This window comes from Drosophila albomicans, chromosome 4 (assembly GCF_009650485.2).
Source record: "Drosophila albomicans strain 15112-1751.03 chromosome 4, ASM965048v2, whole genome shotgun sequence".
Lineage (NCBI taxonomy): Eukaryota > Metazoa > Arthropoda > Insecta > Diptera > Drosophilidae > Drosophila > Drosophila albomicans.
In genome coordinates this window covers 639,416-660,383 of record NC_047630.2, presented here as the reverse complement: position 1 = coordinate 660,383, position 20,968 = coordinate 639,416, and the positions used below count along the sequence as shown (strand labels likewise).

Genomic DNA, 20,968 nt, shown 5'->3' with positions numbered 1-20,968 from the left:
TTAAAAAATCCGATATTTATTTAAGATACAAATCACTTACCTAATACAAATATACATACATATATACTTATTTAAAATAAGCCTTTAAAATAAATATTTAAAATTCTGTGTAAACTCTTTCTTATTTTTGTTAATAAATTAGGACCTAACAATTAACTTTTTAATGTTGCAAATATTTTCCAGCAATATGGAAAATTCGAAGTACAATATTTATTTTAAAATATTGCGGTATTATTTTCAACATATACCGAAAATACTAAAAATATGCCAAATGGTGTATTTGGTATATTCATCGAAAAATACCATAGACAGCACAATATACCAGATTGTCGGCCAAAGCAACTAACCCTAGTTAATATGCGTTTTTGCCCATACAAAAGTGTGTAGGGGGGACGTCTTCCAGATAATAATAACACTCACTTTTTGTATTAGTAGAATTTGTAACTTTTACAATGACTTTTATTGCACTTCAAAATACACTTGTTGTGCCGGTCAGCGAATGTTGAACATACATATGTTATTAGGAAAAAGTACTAAAAGTGGTCAGGGTGACCAACATGAGGAGAAACTAGATCAGTGTGACTGCGCGTGTGACAAGGTCACACATCAGTGCCGTGCACCAGGGAGGTGAGGTCGTTCGATGGGGGTACGGCGAGCGGGAACGTGGCCGTGCTGGAGTTCAAGATCGAGTCGGTTCCGGTTGGTCGTCGCGTCGTCACTGACGACAGGGCATTCACGTATGTAGCTTTGTAGAAATCGGAGAAGAGGAGCAGGAGCATCACGCCATGAATCCCTTGGGGTAATCGCATTCGCGGAACAGCAACTGGAACTGATGCTTAAAGATGGCCACGAATTGCAACATTTGGAAGGTGGTCAGGTACTTCTTCCACCAAATGAACTCTTGGTACTTGGGTCCCATGGCAGCGATTATGTAATAGAAGTACATCACAATGAGTACGAGCGAGTTGAGCCCCATCCACACGGAGAAGGGCATGCAACATGGAATGAAACAAGAACAAATGATTATTACAGTAGCTTCTTTACATTATCAATGACACATGGAAGAGGACAGTATAGGACAGCACAGGACGACGAATAGAGAAACGAAGTAGGAGGTTTTTCGTCTTTGTGTGTGTGGTTTGTGGTTTGAATGAATGATGGGGTAGATAAAAATTAGGAGTGGTGACGGGCTTCCGGAATGGAAGAGTCACCCGATATCTGCCTCATCTGCTACGTGAAGTTGTGTTTTCGCAGCTAACCAGCTTCGACGGAATATCCTCCGCCTCCCAAAATTTGGAATTTAATCTGTCGAGTTGATCGTCTGCTTGGATGGTGACTCTCGTCGAAAACGCAGAGACAGTTGTCGACACATTCTGGAAGACGGGGCCGGTGAGAGTCCAACCAAACACGGTTTCTTGCCCAAGGAGTGAGCCGCAAATGTTTGGCCGGGAGCCGCTCAGGATGACTGGCGGAAGGATAACCGCGCCAATTAAAATGTCTATCTGAGCACCTTTGTAGAAGTATGGATCTGCCAGTTCAATCGCTGGTAGCTCCTTTAGGAAGCCTTTCGGCACACGGAATGATGGCAGCTTGTCTGCCAATTGTGGAATGACAAACGCTGAGGTCTCGATATGGAGCTTCGGCTTCGTTGCAGAACCAATGCTGAAGTTGCATAACTTCTGCGGTTGGCCCGCAATTGCATGATTCAGCCCAGATACTTGGGCTTGCACGGATTGGATGTTCTGATCGTTAATAGCAAAGTAATTTTGCACATTTGTTGCCGAGTGATTCGGAGTGGACTGTATGTTGGAAAGTGTGCCTGAAGTGGAAGAGGCACCATTGTGGGCACTGTCGCCCCGATGGAGAAGAGTGTGGTACCGCCTCTTGCATGTGAAGCAATTGTGCGCACTCGTACACTCTCGGAGTTGGTGACCTCTTGCAAAACAATTCAAACAGAGGCTTTTCTGTTTGATGTAGGTCATCCGATCATTGACCGACATTTCAAGGAAGCTTGGACAGACCCGGACAGGGTGATTCTCTTTTGAGCACAAGTCACACGATTTGCCTCGCTGAGTGACTCGGGCCTTGAAAGAGTTAACTCGCTTTGAACTCTGCTGTCCAGTGGTAGAGTTTTGCGAGTGGAAAGGTTGCTTCACGTCCTCAACAGCCTCGAGTGTACGATAACGCTCGTTGAGGAACGTGCTCATGTCCTGCCATGCGGGAATCTTGGACTTGTCCACCAATGATTGCTCCCATAGAAAGACCAGGATGCAGTCGGCAAAAGGACTAGAGACTGAAATGTCTGAGTGGTCAAGAGCGGTCAAGCACCGCTGAATCGTGCCATGCAGCTCCTTAATCGCTGCCCCCGACTCTTGCGAAACCGTAGACAGGTTGAAGAGTATTTTGAGCTGGCTCGTGATTAATAAGCGCTTGTTTTCGAACCGCTCGCAGAGAGCACTCCAAGCCGACGCGAAACCATCGTTCGTCATCGGAAATTTGGCTACGATCTCATTAGCCTCATCTGCGGTTTTTGAATTGAGAAGGAATAGTTTCTCAACCGGAGTCAACCTCGGATTGTTGACGTAGATGGCCGCGAAAAGATCACGGAAGGTCGGCCACCGCAACTTATCCCCACGGGATACTTCGGTGTCGACTGGAGGGAGCCGCCAGCCACTGGAGTACTCAGGAGGAGCGCATGCTTCACTCCTGGTTGACCCGGAAACATGGGTAATTTGCCCCTTTACACGGGCGAGACACCGCTCATACACTGCATAGCAGTGGTCATATTACGACTCCATGGCCTGTATGCCTTCGTGGTCGCCGTCTCGATGCAGTGCATCAGCGCACGTGGCATAGGCGGCCTCGACATTATCCCAGAGGACTTGCAGCCGGTCATGACGGATCTCGTACGCATGTACGTTGTCGTCCTCGGCTGCAGGCCCTCTGACCCGAGAGTCTTTTCCTCTACAGCAACGGCCAAATCGGAAAATATAAGCGAACTCTTTTAAACTTTATAGATACTTACACATACATATACATATAAGGATATATATATATATATATATACTGTGCAACGTATACACAAAGTAGAAAAGATAGCGGGAAAAAATGCCGGTGGAACGATTATATACTTGTCACATATACATATATAAGGTACGAGGAAGAAAAGAATGGGGCGAACACACTTGCACAAAAAATGTATGGAGAAAAAAAAGTGTATTACTTATCTTGAAAATCCAATTGCTTGCTGGGGTCGAGCGATAGAAAATCCGGCTCAAAAGACCAAGAATGTGTAGGGGGGACGTCTTCTAGATAGTAATAACACTTTCACTTTTTGTATTGGTAGAATTTGTAACTTTTACAATGACTTTTATTGCACTTCAAAATACACTTGTTGTGCCGGTCAGCGAATGTTGAACATATGTTATTAGGAAAAAGCACTAAAAGTGGGCAGGGTGACCAACACGCACAGTATACTAACTTTGTCACTATCGATATCAATCGATCGCAACCACACTGTCAGCTGTTTTGAGTGGTCACACCTGCCATCATCTGGCATCAACAAAAAGTATTTTTTTAATAACTTCAACAATTTATCTGATCGCAACCAAATTTTCAAGAATCGTAAATACTATTATTTGTATTGTACACACCAAAATTCGCAGCTCTAGCTTTAAAATTACGATTGTTATTCGATTTTTTTACCCGCTACTCATAGAGTAGAAGGGTATTATAACTTTGTGTCGGCACGAAATGTATGTAACAGATTCAACCTGGAGCATTTGTTATGTTTGCTCGCAGATAAAATTTGTTTCAAATTTTTGCACACTTCCGCCTCCGCAAATCAAATAAATCGAAAAATATAAGATCCCTAGTAAGAAGGCGTTTTTCCCATACAAAAGTATTTTTTTTAATAACTTCAACAATTTTTATCTGATCGCAACCTAATTTATTATCTATACGGATAGACGAACATACTTTATAGGGTCGGAGATGCCTTCTTCTACCTGATACATACATTTCCTGCCGGCTCAAAGTTACCCTTCTCCCTATGGGTAGCGGGTATAAAAATATATGTATGTATGTACCTACACTAGTCGGCATATTTATTTTGACGAAGGGCTATTTATTTTTCTCTTATTTATAATATCTTAATTGTAACATAAAGAATGTTTTTATTATTTTATAAATTAACAACATATTGTTCTTCGAATAAAAATAATATTTCGGTCCAATAATTAAATTACAACCGAAAATGAATAAAGAAAAGTAAATCCTCTTTTCGAGTCTGTAACTTTTAAGGCGATTAGGAACAGTGACTATCAAATTTCGAAGGATTTCTGGAGATATCTCATTTTTTATTTGTCCTTGGACAAAGGAACTCTCATTTGTCCTTAACAAGCTTCTCTAGAAGTCTACGCAAATGACAGCCTTTTAATTTTATTTGCTTTTGATATGTAGGGCAGATCGTTTGCCACAATTGGCTTTATATAATTTTCCTTTAAGAAATGACGAACACGAACTGATACATTATTTTTTGCCGTTAGATTCCACTGATCTTCAGCTGCTTGAGGCTTAAAAAAAGTACAATAATAATTAAATTTTTCTGTAATAATTCTATCTTTGCTTGGCGTTGTTTTACGTTGAAGACCAGTTCTCTCAAATTTTAAGCATCATTCTGCTTTTTATAGTAAATGTTGTAGTCCACACATTGACGACACACTTTATCTTCATTTGCAATGTCTTTTATTGGTATCCACGCTTTTTTAACCATGACTCTAAATTAGTTTTATTAAATTTGTAGTTTGTTCGTAAGGTTTTATAATCGATTATTCAATCACATTTTCTATTTTATTTGCATTCATCTTATCAGTTTAAAAAATGTAAAGCATAATCAATGCAAATTTTCTCATGCAAAGAGCTAAAATGAAATTCTTTGTTTTGGACAACACATTCGCAATGTACAGTAAGATTAAAACGTATCAGAAAGGTTTGGTCAAAATAAATATGCAGACTAGTGTATATACATATATATGTATATACAAATGTATATATTATATGTACATACATATGTTGTACCATTTTCTACTGCGCTGTTGCATTGCATTTGTAAGTATTCATCATTTCTTCGCGAACAGCATTCAAGTAAAAGTAGAATACTAGCCCAAAAAATTGTTTATAAACTCGGAATCATAAAATTTAGAAAATGGAACTAGTTATATTTATATTAACATACCTTAATATGTTTAGTTTTATAATAACAGAACCAGTCATTAAAGTCGGTAAGTGTGCATTACAATAATATTGTGTTTTAACATTCTTGGAAGACATGAATGAAGAGTACAAATATGTTTACATCCTATTTGTGGTATTATAGACTGACGAACAAAATATCGTCTTGACGCTGATCAAGATGATACATAAAGGGAAGGATGCAGCGTTGCCAATTTGTGGGGAACTCCCCAAAGTGCGGGGAATTTTAAGTTGATTGGGGATTTATTGGGGATTGGCATTATGTGGGGAAAATGCGGGAATTTTTACATTTTTTGATTTCCTGTCCTTTATAAATTTGTGACAGCACAAAAATGAGACGATGAATGGCGAGCTCACGCAATGCTGGATTTTTGTCAACATGGGCTTGAAGTTCAAAATAACATTGATGCTGAATGTTATTGGGGTAAAGTGTTTCGTCTGAAAAACGCTGCGGGAGAATACCTGCTTCCAAATATGTATAAAAATTGTTATTTCGTTGTGGCTGATACTGCCTTTTTCAAATGCATCGGTCGAGCGCAAATTTAGTGTTCTTAAGAATTTGAAAACTGAAAACCGTAATCGACTGAATAAAGATACTGTTGTATCATTTATGGCTGCAAGAGAAGGAATTAAAAAACTAGGCGGCAGCGTCAAGTTCAACCCGTCAAACAAAATGCTATCCACAAAATATGGAAAAGAATATGAATGTTAACTGTTTGAGTTTTTATTTTAATTAATTAAGAATACTTATATGAGTTATACTCAGCTTTTTATTGTTTCATTTAAAAAAAACCTATGTGGGGAATCAGCGGATTTTTGTCCCCAAATTTGGGGAATTTTATCCCGATTTTTGGGGAAATGTATAAATTTGCATTGGCAACCCTGGAAGGATGTCTCCATCTGTCTGTTATATACATACATACATTTCATGAAGGCACAAAATTATAAAACCGTTCTAACCAATGGGTAGCGAGTACAAAAATCGAATAGCAAGCGTAGTTTTGAAACTAGAGTAGAACATACAAAATTAACTACAGTTTATGATTCCCGACAATTTAAATTTCCGTAAAATTCAAAAATTTGCGTTTAGTAGAATCTTCTTCTTCATTTATAAGTGACTATGTGTAAAAGGGAGACCTATCAACTACTGGACTGTCACTGTTATAGAATGACACGAAATAAAATTGGACTTGGTGTTACATATATCAAGAAATTTTCTTTAGATAGAACCTTCCGTCCCATCATTCTAATAGTGGATGAGTGTAAGAGAGGAACGACTAATGTAGTATCATCCATTGATGTAGTATCATCCATTGAGGTCTGAAGAGGTGAACGTATTTTGGGTAATGTTTTGGTTATTTATCGAAAAAAGTGTGTATCGATGTAAATAAGCTTATTATTTCACTTGCTAATTTTGGAGCTTTAAAATCAAATAGCTAATAGCAAAATAGACAGAGGTACAAAAAACAATCGTTTAAAGAAAATCGATTAAAATAATTCGATAAAATCTCTGCAGCTGCTGGGCGCGGTAAGCGGATTGCATTGTTATGTAGCATCCGTTATCGTTCATAAATATAACTTGTTGCTTACATAATGTCACGATTCCTAATATTGGCACTTTGTATTTAGCTTAAGCCTCTTGAATTATCTTCTGAGACACTCGTTGAACGACGACTTAGATAGCAGGTATGACTCTAATGCCATTATTTTGTAGGCATTATTTGCTACTCATCAGCAGACGAAGAGTAGCGGGGACTAATATGGGAGCGTTCAAGAATTTCGTACGACATGAAGGGTTAAGAGGGGTCCGTTCAGTTGAATCTCCCTTCTCAAATCACTCCATTCAAATATTAATGCTCTGTTTCCATGTTCAATAAACACGAGCATGAGATTAGTATTGGATTTTCGAAAGCTCAATAAATAATCCATTCCCAATAAATATTCCATGCCAAACAAATATTGGGAATCTTGGGTAAAGCCAAATTCTTGACAACGCTGAACTGTTGGTCACTTAATACGAATACGAATATCGAAGACTTCTCTTCGGTTTCAAGAATCCTGCGAGAGAAAAGCGTTACGTTCTGCTACGTTTACGTTGATAACGAAATAATATTCTCGAAGATCGAGAAAGCTCATGTCAAGCACGTAGACTGGGTTCAAAAGGGCCAATATGAAGCAAACGTAAGAGTAAAATATAAAAATCAGTGAAAGTTAAGATCATTCCTGGACCGCGCAAGTTATTACAGATACTTTATTAAAGATGTCATGAATTATGCCACTAACGAGATAGAGAGAGTTATTGGTCATTATCTGGACGCTGCACTATATTTAAACTAGATACCCTAGATAGAAAGTATCAATAAATATTTTTGTCAAAAATGCAACCTTGCAATTTTTACAAATGTTTAAAGTCAGGTGATTAAGCAGCTGATTTTTGTGACAAAATTGGCGGGAAACTTTTAATAACTTTAAGCTCTTCGCAAATCCAAACTAAATAATATTTTTCTATTCTTTAAAATGGATATTGAAGTTGGAGGTAAGTGAATTATGAATAATAAACACAGTTTGTGTGGTAATTTGTTTAACGTTATATATGTGTACTGTTTTGTGTTGTCCAATGAAATCAAAAAGCTGACAAAAGTGTTCGTCTTCTGTAGAGGAAAAAAAGATGTTCTGCGTATTTGTGCGTTGTGTAATGTTTGTTAAACAATAGTAGACATTTTATATTAAATTGTAATAACAGTCCGGTTTGCGGCTTTTTGCGGCTTTTCCGATGCTTTAAATATTTAGATGTGCTTGAGTTCTGTCACGCCACGTTGCTGGACGTGTGGATGGACAGCGGGCGCCACTCTTCCGCGCTGGTTGAACTTGTATTTGGTCAAATAGATGAATGTACACTGAGTGACGACAAAAAAGAGAGCAATAAATAAAAAAAATAAAAAATAAATAAATAAAATTTCACGTATACGTCATGATGTCTATATGGGCATTGGAGTAGGCGTGGTCAAACTTACTTGAAAGTTTGCTTAAATATTTAGAGGTGTCTATTAATGAAGTATGCCAAGTTTCAGCTCGATAGATGCAATATTCGATTTTATGCCACCAAATCGGGAATTCGGACCATAGTGCGCTGGGCAAACATAGGCATTACTTATGTGGAGTTAAAGACATAAACACCTTTACTGATCATTAGTCTTTACCCTTCGCCATTTCGGAATTCAATCCTAATGCGACAATTAAAAAGTGGAAGACGCGCTCTGACGAGTCCAATGCACGAAGCTTATTTAATATAAGCCTGGCAAGGAATACTTTGTTGCGCATGCCTTGCGCTTGCACAGCAACGATCCTCAGCGAAATCTTCCTCACCCACACTATTAAAACAAATGATAAACCTCTGAATTGTTCTCAAATCTAAATGGTGCTGGAAGAAGCCCGCTTGCTATTCTATTTGGGAACAAATGGCGACTGTAATCTGGCTAATCTAATCTGACTATTCAAAGAGTTAGAAGTAAATTCGACAATATTAACACGGAAATAATGTTGCTTCTGGTTGTCGCGGCCAGTGTCTTGATCTTTGTTAGCTTCGTCTATTGCCGTATCACCAGAAAGAGAATCGCAGACAATAATATAAACGAGATGGTCGCTGAGATGGCATCGGCTGACGAGTAAAAATGTTTCGTCGGCATTCCCTAATATTGCCACTTTGTATTCAGTTTAAGCATTCTTTATTCAGTTCTGACTAATTTCAAATCAATTAATAAAGTACTTGTTTAATTCGATAATTTTTTGCCTACAGAAAGTTTTAAATAAAAAGAAGCAGAAAGGCCATCGTTTGCTACAGAAACACTTAATTTATATGAAACTTACGAAATATACTGCAATGCGAAACATCATTTATTTATTTCATACGGGAACAGCGCTTTAATACCGTTTATGACACGTGGACAACGTAGAAACCTGTGAGCAGAAACTGTGTGTCTGAACTAAAAAAAACTGAACTGGCGGAAATTTGAAAATAACTCCTCCTGTTAAATAGGAGATGAAAAAGGAACGTCAACTTTTTCACTAGGTGAGCATGTGGATTTTGCTGGGGCGAGGAGTTGATTTTGGATCGAGGTTGGAGACGGTCGGCCGGACGATCTTGGCTTTTTTTTTGTCTCGTGGAGTTGATTTTGGATCGAGGTTGGAGACGGTCGGCCAGAAGATTGTGACGAACGATCTTGACTTTTTTTTTGTCTCGTGGAGTTGATTTTGGATCGAGGTTGGAGACGGCCGGCCGGAAGATTGTGCCGGACGATCTTGACTTTTTTTTTTGTCTCGTGGAGTTGGTTGGCTATCGAGGTTGGAGACGGTCGGCCGGAAGATCGTGCTGACGATCTTGACTGTTTTTTTTTTCCTTGGAGGAGTTGAATTCTGATGAAGTGGTGACACGAGAGTTTGGTTACGTGCAGGAAATAGATTGTGAAATCGTGGCGGAACAATTCAACAAGAAGTGCAAATTACAAGCAGTCGAAGCGGCAGAAAAAAATACTAATCAACGAAATACAGTTGATAAATTAACGTTCGTCAGTTGCCTAAGCGCTTGATTGCACAACCAACAAAAACAACAACAACAGAAGCAGCAGCAGCTTTGAATCAGGCATTAAACACTGACGGTGTAGTGTACATGTGCATCCAACCGCAACATCCAAAGCAACAGCAACAACAACAACAACAGAAGCAGCAACGACAGCTACAACCAGAGCATCATCGCTGGATAAGTGCGGGCAACCGTCGCCGCAAGACACACGGCGCTTCAACGACGTGGAACAGCATCCACGACGTGGGATAGTGGGCGAGGCAACGCCGCCAACGCTGAGGCAGGAGGAGGAAACCGACTGGTGAGCCAGTTCCAGCCCGCCCTATTTTCGACCGCCAGTGCGGTACGTTCAAATACTCGCAACTGTCGTCACGTTGCGTAAACGGAGACAGCAATCAATTTGTTTTCTTGAGATTTGCTGTCTAAATTTTTCTGCTGCTCTTGTAAAGTAAATTAAAATTCCAAAATAAATTAAAGTAAATTCAAATTTATTTTCTTGTAAATAAATGACAGAGTAGGGACGACAAACACCTTCATACACTTATATAAAACATACGTATATAAATTGGTGAATAAATATATACAAACCGCCCGGATGTGTTACATATAAGAGAAGTTGTCCTTTACGCCGTTGCGGCTACATGTTGGTTTCGCTCGTCCTACTGCGTGATTTTGTTTGATCTTGCTCCTTTGCCATTTTGTCCAAATATTTGTATGATATCTGTAAATAAAAATTAATAATAAATTAAATGTTAGTTATTAAGAAAAATTCATGAATTATATAATAGTAATTACGTTGAACATGGTTGTGTGAGTTCTCAGCATGGAGAGGAGGGGAATTCCACAGCACTACGCCGGATTAAGAGCAGCCACTGATATAGTGGCCAACGCAAGGGAGATGGCGCCGATGTGGCCATCTCAGGCAGGGTGGGTACGCCGGGGTCCAACTGGGCCCTATTCAAACATAAAATTGGATCAGTGAGTGTATTTATTGTTGTTTTCTTTGTACTTACCGTCGTCAATAGTTTCTTTTGGATTTCCTTTTGTTTTTGCGTAATTTTCAATTGCGCGGCAGCTGTTTTGTTTTTCTGTTAGTGATGCGTTTCTTCTGTTATAAACAGCTGTTAATATCGGTGCGGACTGCGGGCCATTGATGGAACTCCACCTGAGTACCGATTAGCCAGCCGGCGCGGCCCCAGGGAAGGCAACCAGTCCGTATCAACCTTTACCTTTGAGGTGATCCTCGAGCCGACGCGCCATCATCGGTTGTACGGATTGCGCCTTCTAAAGCTTGCATGTAGCAAGCAGTATGCTGCACTCGGTAAACAGGCAGGGATCGGCGCTAGCTGACTGAAATGTCAGCAGCATTAGTTGCGATCATATTCTCTTTACGAGAGGTTAATTCTAACCAAAACATGTGCGATTTTTCACAATAAACCGTGGTTTTATTATACATATATAAAATAAAACGAAAATGTGTTTTAATTCATCGGGGAAAAACCAAACTGTTTGGATACCCTGCGCTACTACATCATATACAATGCGAACAAGAAGGCGTACTTTCCAGTTAGTTTCTTAAATACGAAGTGACCATCACAGTGGTTCTTAAAATACCAAACATTTCGTTCTTTAAGCTATCGATCGATCTTTTTTTGTATATGGGGTTGCGTGGTAAAAACGCGATTGAATAGCAATTTTTTTTAAAGCTATGAATAGCCCCGAATTTATATATAGCGTCCAACACTTGACTTTGTTCATTAATAATTTTGTATATTTAATTTCCGTTTTAGGTGCAATATTTCCACAAGAGGCGGAGCAAAACTTCAACTATCCGGAAATGGTATTCCAATATGCTGTGCATAAGCTAAATCTTGATAAAAGTCTTTTGCCTGATACTCAAGTCGTGCATCACACACAATATATCACGAATGACAGTTTTCAGGCAGTACAAAAAGGTGTGTTTGCTGTGAATGTTATGTTATTTGGTAATGTTTTTATAATCGGGCAAAAAATATATGTAAGAATGTACATGCAGAAGAAGTATTTACAGTAGGTCACAGCTTATTTCAACCAGCACCAACCGACAACTTTGAGTCAGTGTACTGGCCAAACTAAAAGAGGTATTAACTTTATTTAAACGCAGGATTTTAGTTTAATGTTTTAACATACAAGATACCTTTTCATTTATCCTCTATTTTTTTTTTTTACTATATAAAATTATTGAAAAACAAAAAAATGCCAAAAAAAGTACCACAGCTTATTTCAACCAGCTGAAAATAACTAAATATAAATATGTTAAACTGTGTATATATATAATATATAACACTATAACACTGGCCAATTTTGGTGGCGAAAATTTTGGATTTTTCCGATTTTCCGGACAATATAACGCGCGACGGTCTCATTAAAAATTTCATTGGGTACATTTTTGCTCTTCTAATGCACTATATTTTCGCGAAAAAATACCGTGAATGATGCTCTGCACCGTCTAAACACTTAGATGCATTATTTCATAAATTTTTGGACGGGATAATCCATTCCTTAAAGGAGTTATGACGTCATTTTCCTTCTCAATTGTGGTTCATGGACCCATTTTGTAAAATACGCGTGTCTCTTGAGATCTAAAGCTTAAAATGTCGAAAATCTAACTTCTAAGCATTAAAAAATACTATACACAATGCAATAGATCAATAAAGAACCGTTATTTTCCTAGGAAACTGATCTTTGCACAGCAGCAAAGTTGCTGGTTGAAATAAGCTGTGGTCCTTTTTTTTTTGGCATTTTTTTGTTTTTCAATAATTTTATATAGTAAAAAAAAATTAGAGGATAAATGAAAAGGTATCTTGTATGCTAAAACATTAAACTAAAATCCTGCGTTTAAATAAAGTTAATACCTCTTTTAGTTTGGCCAGTACACTAACTCAAAGTTGTCGGTTGGTGGTGGTTGAAATAAGCTGTGACCTACTGTATATTCTTGGCCAGCGTCAACCACCGAGACAATAAATCCGTGGCCGTCTGTTTATCTATCCGTCCGTGTGAAATACTGAGCCTCAGAGACTATAAGGAGCTATATTTTTTGTCGACAGCATTTGTAACTTTTGCACGTTTTGCCACGCCTACTTCCGACCTAGTAAGAAAAAAAATAGCCTTTAGGATTTCTTATAATTTTGTTACAATCAGATAAAATTGTAGAAGTTATTAAAAAATGTTGCAAAGGAGATACGACTGCTATAGTTTAGCTGCTTTGGTTGGCAATCTGTCATATTTTATACTCTATGGAATGTTTTGTATGCAATAGTACGATATAAAATAGTACGATATAAAAAATTTATAGTTTTAACTTGAATGAGCTTCCCAATCCAAGTGATATATTTTGTAGAACAATTAGCTGCGAATTTGAAAACTGAATTTGCTTGTGAGATGACTTTCTGCAGGAAGCATAATATCAATGTGATTATTGTTTAGGAATTGAGATAACTTATCTTTGTGACGTGGATGACGTTGGCATTCTATAGTTTTGTACGAAGTTCATAGTCCTCTAGAGCTTGTAGTGAATGTATATGCGCGACGAGCAGCTCTATCAAGACATTTTAAGTTCCCATATGATCTTGCATAGTTTTTCGCACAAATGATACAAATTTCATCATACTTTACTGCCTATTACTTTTTTTATTGTGCTAGTTGATTGTGCTCCTAGATTTTAGACGGCTTCTGTTAAAGTATTATAGAAGGCCAGTGCTTTCCAGACCCGATTATAAAGCGTTTGCAAAGTTTACGGATTCCTTAGTAAAATCTGCACTAAGAGAGATCCAGGCCGCTCTGGATAAAAATGCATCGTGAGTAGCAAGTCAGAGACCGCCAATGGTGCAAAAGTTAAAATGTCGTCACAGTAACTAAATCTAAAACGGTTCGCCATATAAAAAGAAGGCTGGCAAGCAATCAAATAGAGTAATTTTTTTTTTAACGTTGTAATAAATATTGAGCATTTTAAATTCCAAAAATGCACATAATGTCAAACGTTTAATCATGTTAATAACATGCAGACGGCAGTGAACTGCTATTTCAAAGAATTAAAAGTGTACTTGAGTAAGAAGGTCAAGTGGTCGTGCTTCATCGGCTAAGTGTTCGTGTGTTGCATCACACATAATACAATGGTTCTCCTAAGCTAGAGAAGACTGTTACAAATAAGAAGCTATTATTCGCTATATAACCCCTAAGATTTTAAGAAATAAACGACATACCATACAGTATCTCACAAAGAAAACAGCTAATGATAAATTAATATCAGCACTGCCTCATGTGTACTTAATCAAAAATTTACTTTTTATTCCCGCTACCCCTAGGGTATAAGTATACTAATTTTGTGCCGGCATGTATGTAACAGGCAGAAGGAGGCGTCAACAGCCGAGATGATACAGCTATGTCCAACCGTCCGTATAAACACATAGATCTCAGAGACTATAAGACCACTCTCACTTTCCTCCGTTAATCGAAAACAGTCTCGATTTTGGTACAATACTAACTACAGTATTTTTGATTCAAAAAATTTGGATCCGATCAGACAAATTATTATTATTAGGTGGCACTACAACCCATTTCGGGTTTTGGCCGACCTCAGCGTCTCCCTCCAGGCGCCTCTGCTCTTCGCGCGTCGCCTGGCCGAGCCAGCGCAGACGTTGTATTGTGATGCGCCGGACCACGTCCACGTCGTCGTACAACTCGTACAGCTCGTGGTTCATCCGAATGCGAAAGTCGTCTCCAATCCGAACGGTACCGAAGATCTTGTGAAGAATTTTTCTCTCGAACACTCCAAGCGCTGCTGTATCTGTCATTGACACTACCCATGCTTCTGCGCCATATAAGAGCACGGATAGGATGAGTGTCTTGTAGAGTGCTAATTTTGTTCGGCGAGAGAGGTTTCTATTGCACATTTGCCTACTCAGACCAAAGTAGCACCTATTGGCAAGTGTGATTCTTCGCTTGATCTCCAGGCTGACGTCATTTTTGGTGTTAATGGCAGTGCCAAGGTATGTGAACTCCTTGACCACTTCGAACGTATAGCTGTCTGATACCACATGGGAGTTTAGGCGCCGCGCCTCCCTGCTTGTCGACAGCATATACTTCGTCTTGCCCTCGTTTACCGCCAAACCCACTTTTGCTGACTCTTTTTCGATAGCGGAAAATGCAGCAGTGACATCACGCTTGCTGCGGCCAATGATGTCAATATTATCAGTGTAAGCAAGGAGCTGGACACTTTTATAAAAAATAGTGCCAGTTCGATGTACACTGGCTTTCCGCAAGACCCCTTCCATCACGAAGTTGAAGAGGTTGCACGACAGGGGGTCGCCTTGTCTGAAACCTCGAACGGTATTGAAAGGTTCGGAGAGGTTCGTTCCTACCTTGACAGAGCTGATGGTGCTGCTCAATGTCATCCTGCAAAGACGTATCAGCTTTGCAGGAATACCGAACTCAGACATGGTGGCATATAGGCGTTCCCTTGTCGGGCTATCGAATGCAGCTTTGTAATAGACAAAGAGATGATGTATGTCAATTCCATTTTCGTGGGTTTTCTCCAGGATTTGGCGCAATGTGAAGATCTGGTCTATGGTGGATTTACCAGGTCTGGAGCCGCACTGATAAGGTCCGATCAGTGTACTGGTGTACGGCTTCAGTCGTTCACATATTACGCTCGATAGGACCTTATATGAGATGGCAATCAGGTACACTGCGTATCTGTAACCAGATTTTCATTTTCATCTCGACAGTTAGATGCTCCGGTCTTGAAACCTTGTGTCAGTCCGCAAGACCCCTTCCATCACGAAGTTGAAGAGGTTGCACGACAGGGGGTCGCCTTGTCTGAAACCTCGAACGGTATTGAAAGGTTCGGAGAGGTTCGTTCCTACCTTGACAGAGCTGATGGTGCTGCTCAATGTCATCCTGCAAAGACGTATCAGCTTTGCAGGAATACCGAACTCAGACATGGTGGCATATAGGCGTTCCCTTGTCGGGCTATCGAATGCAGCTTTGTAATAGACAAAGAGATGATGTATGTCAATTCCATTTTCGTGGGTTTATTTATTTGGACGTTGACGTACTAACGGCAGTACCATCAAGTGGCCCAGCGATACCAAGCACGGGCTTGTTGACGCGCGGACAAAACAAAATAAATTTGTAAACAGCATGCATTAAACGAAAACCGCGAATAAATATTAAAAGACGCTGGACAGCTAATTAATTTAGATTAAAAATATGTTAGAATAAGTGTATAATAAAATAAATAACAATTAAATACTCGATAAATAAGCTAATAATAAGGTTTTAAGCAAAGGAATAGATTTACTAGAGCAAACTACGTTATTGAGATTATTATAGTTCACACACAGAATACGGAAGGGATTATGGCAAGCAAAGTTAGTAGATCTACGTGAAATGACAAGAGGAAGAAAATTCCTAGTGATCCTGACAGGAACTGCAAAACTAATTTGACTTAACAGCTCCAAAGAGTCTATTTCACCATTAATTAGTCTCTGTATAAAAACAGCACCTTGCATAGTTCTACGGTCAGAAAGAGAAGGAAGGTTTAGTAATAAAAGTCTACTTCGATACGGTGGTAATCTAATATTAGGATTCCAATTTAAACTACGAAGAGCAAATAATAAGAATTGTTTCTGCACCGATTCAATCCTATCTTGATAAACCCTATACTGGGGATTCCAGACAAGAGATCCGTACTCAAGGATAGGACGAACCAGTGAGACGTATAAAGTCTTAGTGATGTAGGGATCATTGAACTCTTTCGACCAGCGTTTTATAAATCCCAAAACACCCATGGCCCTATTTACAGCAGACAGAATATGTTTATCGAATTTTAGTTTTGCATCAAGCAGAACCCCTAAGTCATTCACACCTTCAATTCGCTCAAGAGGAGTATCATATAACATTTAGTTATTTAACTGGGAAGAACCCCTACAAAAGGTCATAAACTTACACTTATTGCAGTTCAGATGTAACATATTTACTCTGCACCAAGATTCTAGACGATTAAGGTCACATTGTAACAGTGAACTCGCAAGACTATCATTAAATGTCAGGCAAAGCTTAACGTCATCGGCGTACATAAGTACACGGGAATGCTCAATAACAGAAGGAAGATCATTTATGAACAAAGTGAACAATAGAGGACCCAAATGACTGCCCTGGGGCACACCAGAAGTGACTTGAACACATTTAGATACAAAACCATTAAAATAAACATTCTGAATTCTGTTGGAAAGGTATGAGGATATCCACTCAATTAGGCTATGAGGAAACCCTAAAACATTAAGCTTATACAGTAAAAGGTGATGATTAACAGAGTCAAAAGCTTTACTAAAATCGGTATAAATGACATCCGTTTGCATTTTATTCTCGAATCCTTTAATTACAATAGAAGAGAACTCCAATAAGTTAGTAGAAGTGGATCTAGACTTCACAAACCCATGTTGGTAAGGTGAAATTATAGATTTACACAGATGTTGCAGTTGAGAAGTTATAATTTTTTCAAATGCTTTCGGAATCGCAGACAATTTAGATATACCGCGATAATTTTGAACTTTAGATTTGCTCCCTTTTTTTAGGATAGGTATAATGTATGATTTTTTCCAGATTTTAGGAAAAGAACATGAGTTAACGGATAATTCAAACAATTTAAAAAGCGGTTTACAGATACTACCAGCACAATACCTTAGCACACAACTAGGTACTCCATCCGGACCAGCCGAAAAAACAGGTTTTATAGCCAATAGTTCCGTTAAAATAGAGCTTTCAGTAATTAAAGGACCAAAAATACAATTAGATGAATTTAACTGATAAGGATAAGAAAAGGAATTTTGAGAACTTGGGACAGAATATGTCGTTTGGAAAAAGTCCGCAAATAAATCGGCAACATCATGACCATTAGATACTTTCATATTTTCCAAAGACATAAATGCTGGTGATGACGCGGATCTATGCTTCGAGTTAACGAATTCGTAAAATCGCTTTGGATCACGCTGAAATCTTACTTACTTGATGGAACACAAGCATCAAATAGCGAGTTTAAAGTAGAATAAAAAAATTCCACCGCTATATCCAAGTTTGTAAACAAAGAAAGTTGGGACCAGTCAGTTCGAGATATAAGCAGAGAAAGTTTCTCAAAATCGGGTTTCCGAAAACAACGAGAAAGCTCACCACAACGTACACTCGATTCTGACGCAATAAATGGGAACTCCAACGTAATTTCTAAAGTGGGATGGTAAGGGTCTTCAGGGGAAGATATAGGAGATATTCTCGATAGAGAACATGAATCTGGGTCTAAAACAAAAATAAGATCTAGAGACCTGTTTAAGCAATTTGGAATATCATTAATCTGAGACAATGATACCCCGAAGAGACTATCAATAAAAACATGGGATACAGAGGGGGAAGGTCCATTTATATTCTCGGCTGAATGCCATGACACCCCAGCTATATTAAAATCACCAAGGACAATAAAGTGATCCCGATCAGAAAGCATATTAGAAATGTCATTAATAATAGAAAAATGAGCTAAATATAAAGCATCATCTGTAGCAGGAGGGATATATGAGCAAGAAATAAAAATGTTTAAACTACCAAAGGATAATCTAACAGCCACTAGCTCAATGTCAGAAGTGTGATCAATCAATTCTGAATTTAATTGAGCATCTACTGCGATTAAAACCCCACCACCGCGACGTACCTTGCGGTCACGTCTGTATACGGAAAATCTACTAGAAAAGATTTCCGTATCAAGGATGTCATTTTTTAACCACGTTTCAGTAAAGGCAATGACATTGAAAGGGAAAGATACACTATTTAAATATAAGTCAGTAAGTTTACTACAAATACCTCTTACATTCTGATAGCCAAGAAGTAAAGAGGATGTTAGTTTTTTGAACTGACAGACATAGAAGAAGGCTTTGCAATCAAATTCTTGCCACTACCAGGAAGAGAAACCGGAGACCGATTTTTCTTTTTCGCAACAAATTCTTTAACTAATAGGTGTTCCGGCCAAAACTCTTTACTGCACATCATGCTAAATTGTTCAGCGGGAACACTTATTTTAAAAGATGAAATCTCCCGTTCATACGAGAAATTAAATTTATCTACTTTAACCCTGGCTTGGGATTTGGACTTAATATAAGCCCGAACATCATCAGATGTCGTATCAGGGGAAAGCCTTGAAACGAAAATCTGCTTAAGAGGCGGCACTGCAACTAATGTATTGCGGACAACAGAGGTAGGAGCTGGAGGCGATTCTTGTATCGTTACAGCACTAATGATCTCAACAGAGGATGGTGATGGTTGAATTTCTTCAACCGTCTCCATCTCAGTCGGCAACAAAATCGAAGCCGGAGCCGGCGACTCCAATCTTAATGACGTAATGTCATGATCTGGAACATCCAGAGCTACCGAAGGTTGAGGGACGGAGAACTAAACGACATTAATTCCCCAGCAGGTGGTACAGATAAGCTTGGAACATCAACTGGGACAGAAAGCTCGATTGGGGTAATCGACAGACGCGTATTGGCCTTTTTACGCTTCGGAGACTCGGTCAAGAGCTTCATACTCTTAAACCCAGAATCCAAAGCAGAAAAGCTATCGGAGAGTTTTTTAAAGCCCGCCAATATATCTTTAAAACCAGTTCGCGTCTGCCGTATAAACCCAGCAATATCGCGTTCAGAGTCCCTACAATGTTCACAAGTCCATCTCAATCCAGACTTGGCCGAAATCAAATCAACAATACGGCCGTTAAAGCCAGCACATTTTTCATGTGCAACGTTGTCGCATAACCAGCAACAAACAAAAAACCCATTTTGGCACCAACTGGCACCCGGCATTTCTTGTTATAGCAGACCAACATGTTGCTAAAACAAAGATTATTAAACCAATTAAAAAAAAAACAAAAAAAAGAAATAAATCAAAATAGGTAAATTATTTGCAAACTAATATGATCTGTACTTACGAAGAGCACAAAACACAGAGAGTATGCACAGGTCGAGCGAGACGCAAGATAGGTAGGCAACTACAACACCAAGAGAGGGAGAGTTACTATTCTAAAGAGCGTTGAGAGCACAAAGCACAAGCACTGAGAGTAAAGCGCGGGTCGAGCGAGACGCAAGATAGACGATAGCCAACAACAACACCAAGAGAGGGAGAGTTAACTATTGTAACAGCGTTGAGCGCAAAGAAAAGCAAGTGAAAAAAGAAGAGCGCGAAAGTAAACAAAAATACAAAAACAAAGTGCAGCGGCAACGAAAACAGAATTGTTTTGCTAACAAAGCAAAGCAAAGTTTGACCACACAATTTGTTGTTATATTTTTAGAAAAATGATAATAATTTACTAAATACACGAAAGCACACAGCGATTTAACGATCAGTAGTTAAATACAAGTGAGAGAGTAAAATTAATGTTATAATAATTGTAAATAAATATGAAATTTAATGAAAAATCACAAATTTAAGAGGGAAGAAAAAAAAACACGTCCGACTGCGAATGCGAGAGCGAGCGAATCCAGGATTTGGCGCAATGTGAAGATCTGGTCTATGGTGGATTTACCAGGTCTGGAGCCGCACTGATAAGGTCCGATCAGTGTACTGGTGTACGGCTTCAGTCGTTCACATATTACGCTCGATAGGACCTTATGAGATGGCAATCAGGTACACTGCGTATCTGTAACCAGATTTTCATTTTCATCTCGACAGTTAGATGCTCCGGTCTTGAAACCTTGTGTCAGTCGGTTGACTTGTTGGTAAAATTTTCGAGCATCATTTCTGTTTTGCAACACCTAGAGTTCCTCGCACTCTCGCTTTTCTTGCTCCCGTTTTTTCCGTCTAAAAAGTCGCCTCTCTTCCTTCCTTTTCTCCCAGTAACGTTCACACGTAGCTCGCGTTGCGCCAAACTGAATCCAATGGCTGTTTCAGCGGCAACTCGCATGGAGTGGGATATGTGCGCCCAGAGTTCGCCGGCGTCAACAGGGAAAGGGGCAGGTTGGTGGAGCAGTTCCGAGAGGTGAGTGGAGTAGGCTGTTGCTGTCCGTTGTGATCGCAGCCTAGTGACGTCAAGCTTTCGTTGCGTGATGGGGCGTACGTTTTTCG

At 39.1% G+C, this 20,968-nt stretch overlaps 1 protein-coding gene and 1 long non-coding RNA gene across 6 annotated transcripts in view; one reads left to right on the top strand and one right to left on the bottom strand.

Annotated features, from left to right (window-relative positions):
- Window positions 1-5,124: 5,124 nt before the first annotated feature.
- The window catches only part of LOC117573166 (glutamate receptor ionotropic, kainate 2), a 40,696-nt gene continuing 24,852 nt past the window's right edge, over window positions 5,125-20,968 (top strand). For all 5 annotated transcript variants that reach the window (XM_034256133.2, XM_052006278.1, XM_052006277.1 and 2 more), the window contains exons 1-2: window positions 5,125-5,282; window positions 11,623-11,787. In XM_034256133.2, coding sequence (XP_034112024.1) covers window positions 5,207-5,282; window positions 11,623-11,787 — 241 coding nt within the window. In that variant the 5' untranslated portion in view covers window positions 5,125-5,206. The remainder of the gene's footprint in view (window positions 5,283-11,622; window positions 11,788-20,968) is intronic.
- On the bottom strand, window positions 10,379-11,267 carry LOC127565785 (uncharacterized). The gene is made up of 3 exons (XR_007955181.1): window positions 10,846-11,267; window positions 10,628-10,786; window positions 10,379-10,553 (listed from the first exon to the last, which is right to left on the bottom strand). It is a non-coding gene; the product is annotated as an uncharacterized LOC127565785 (long non-coding RNA).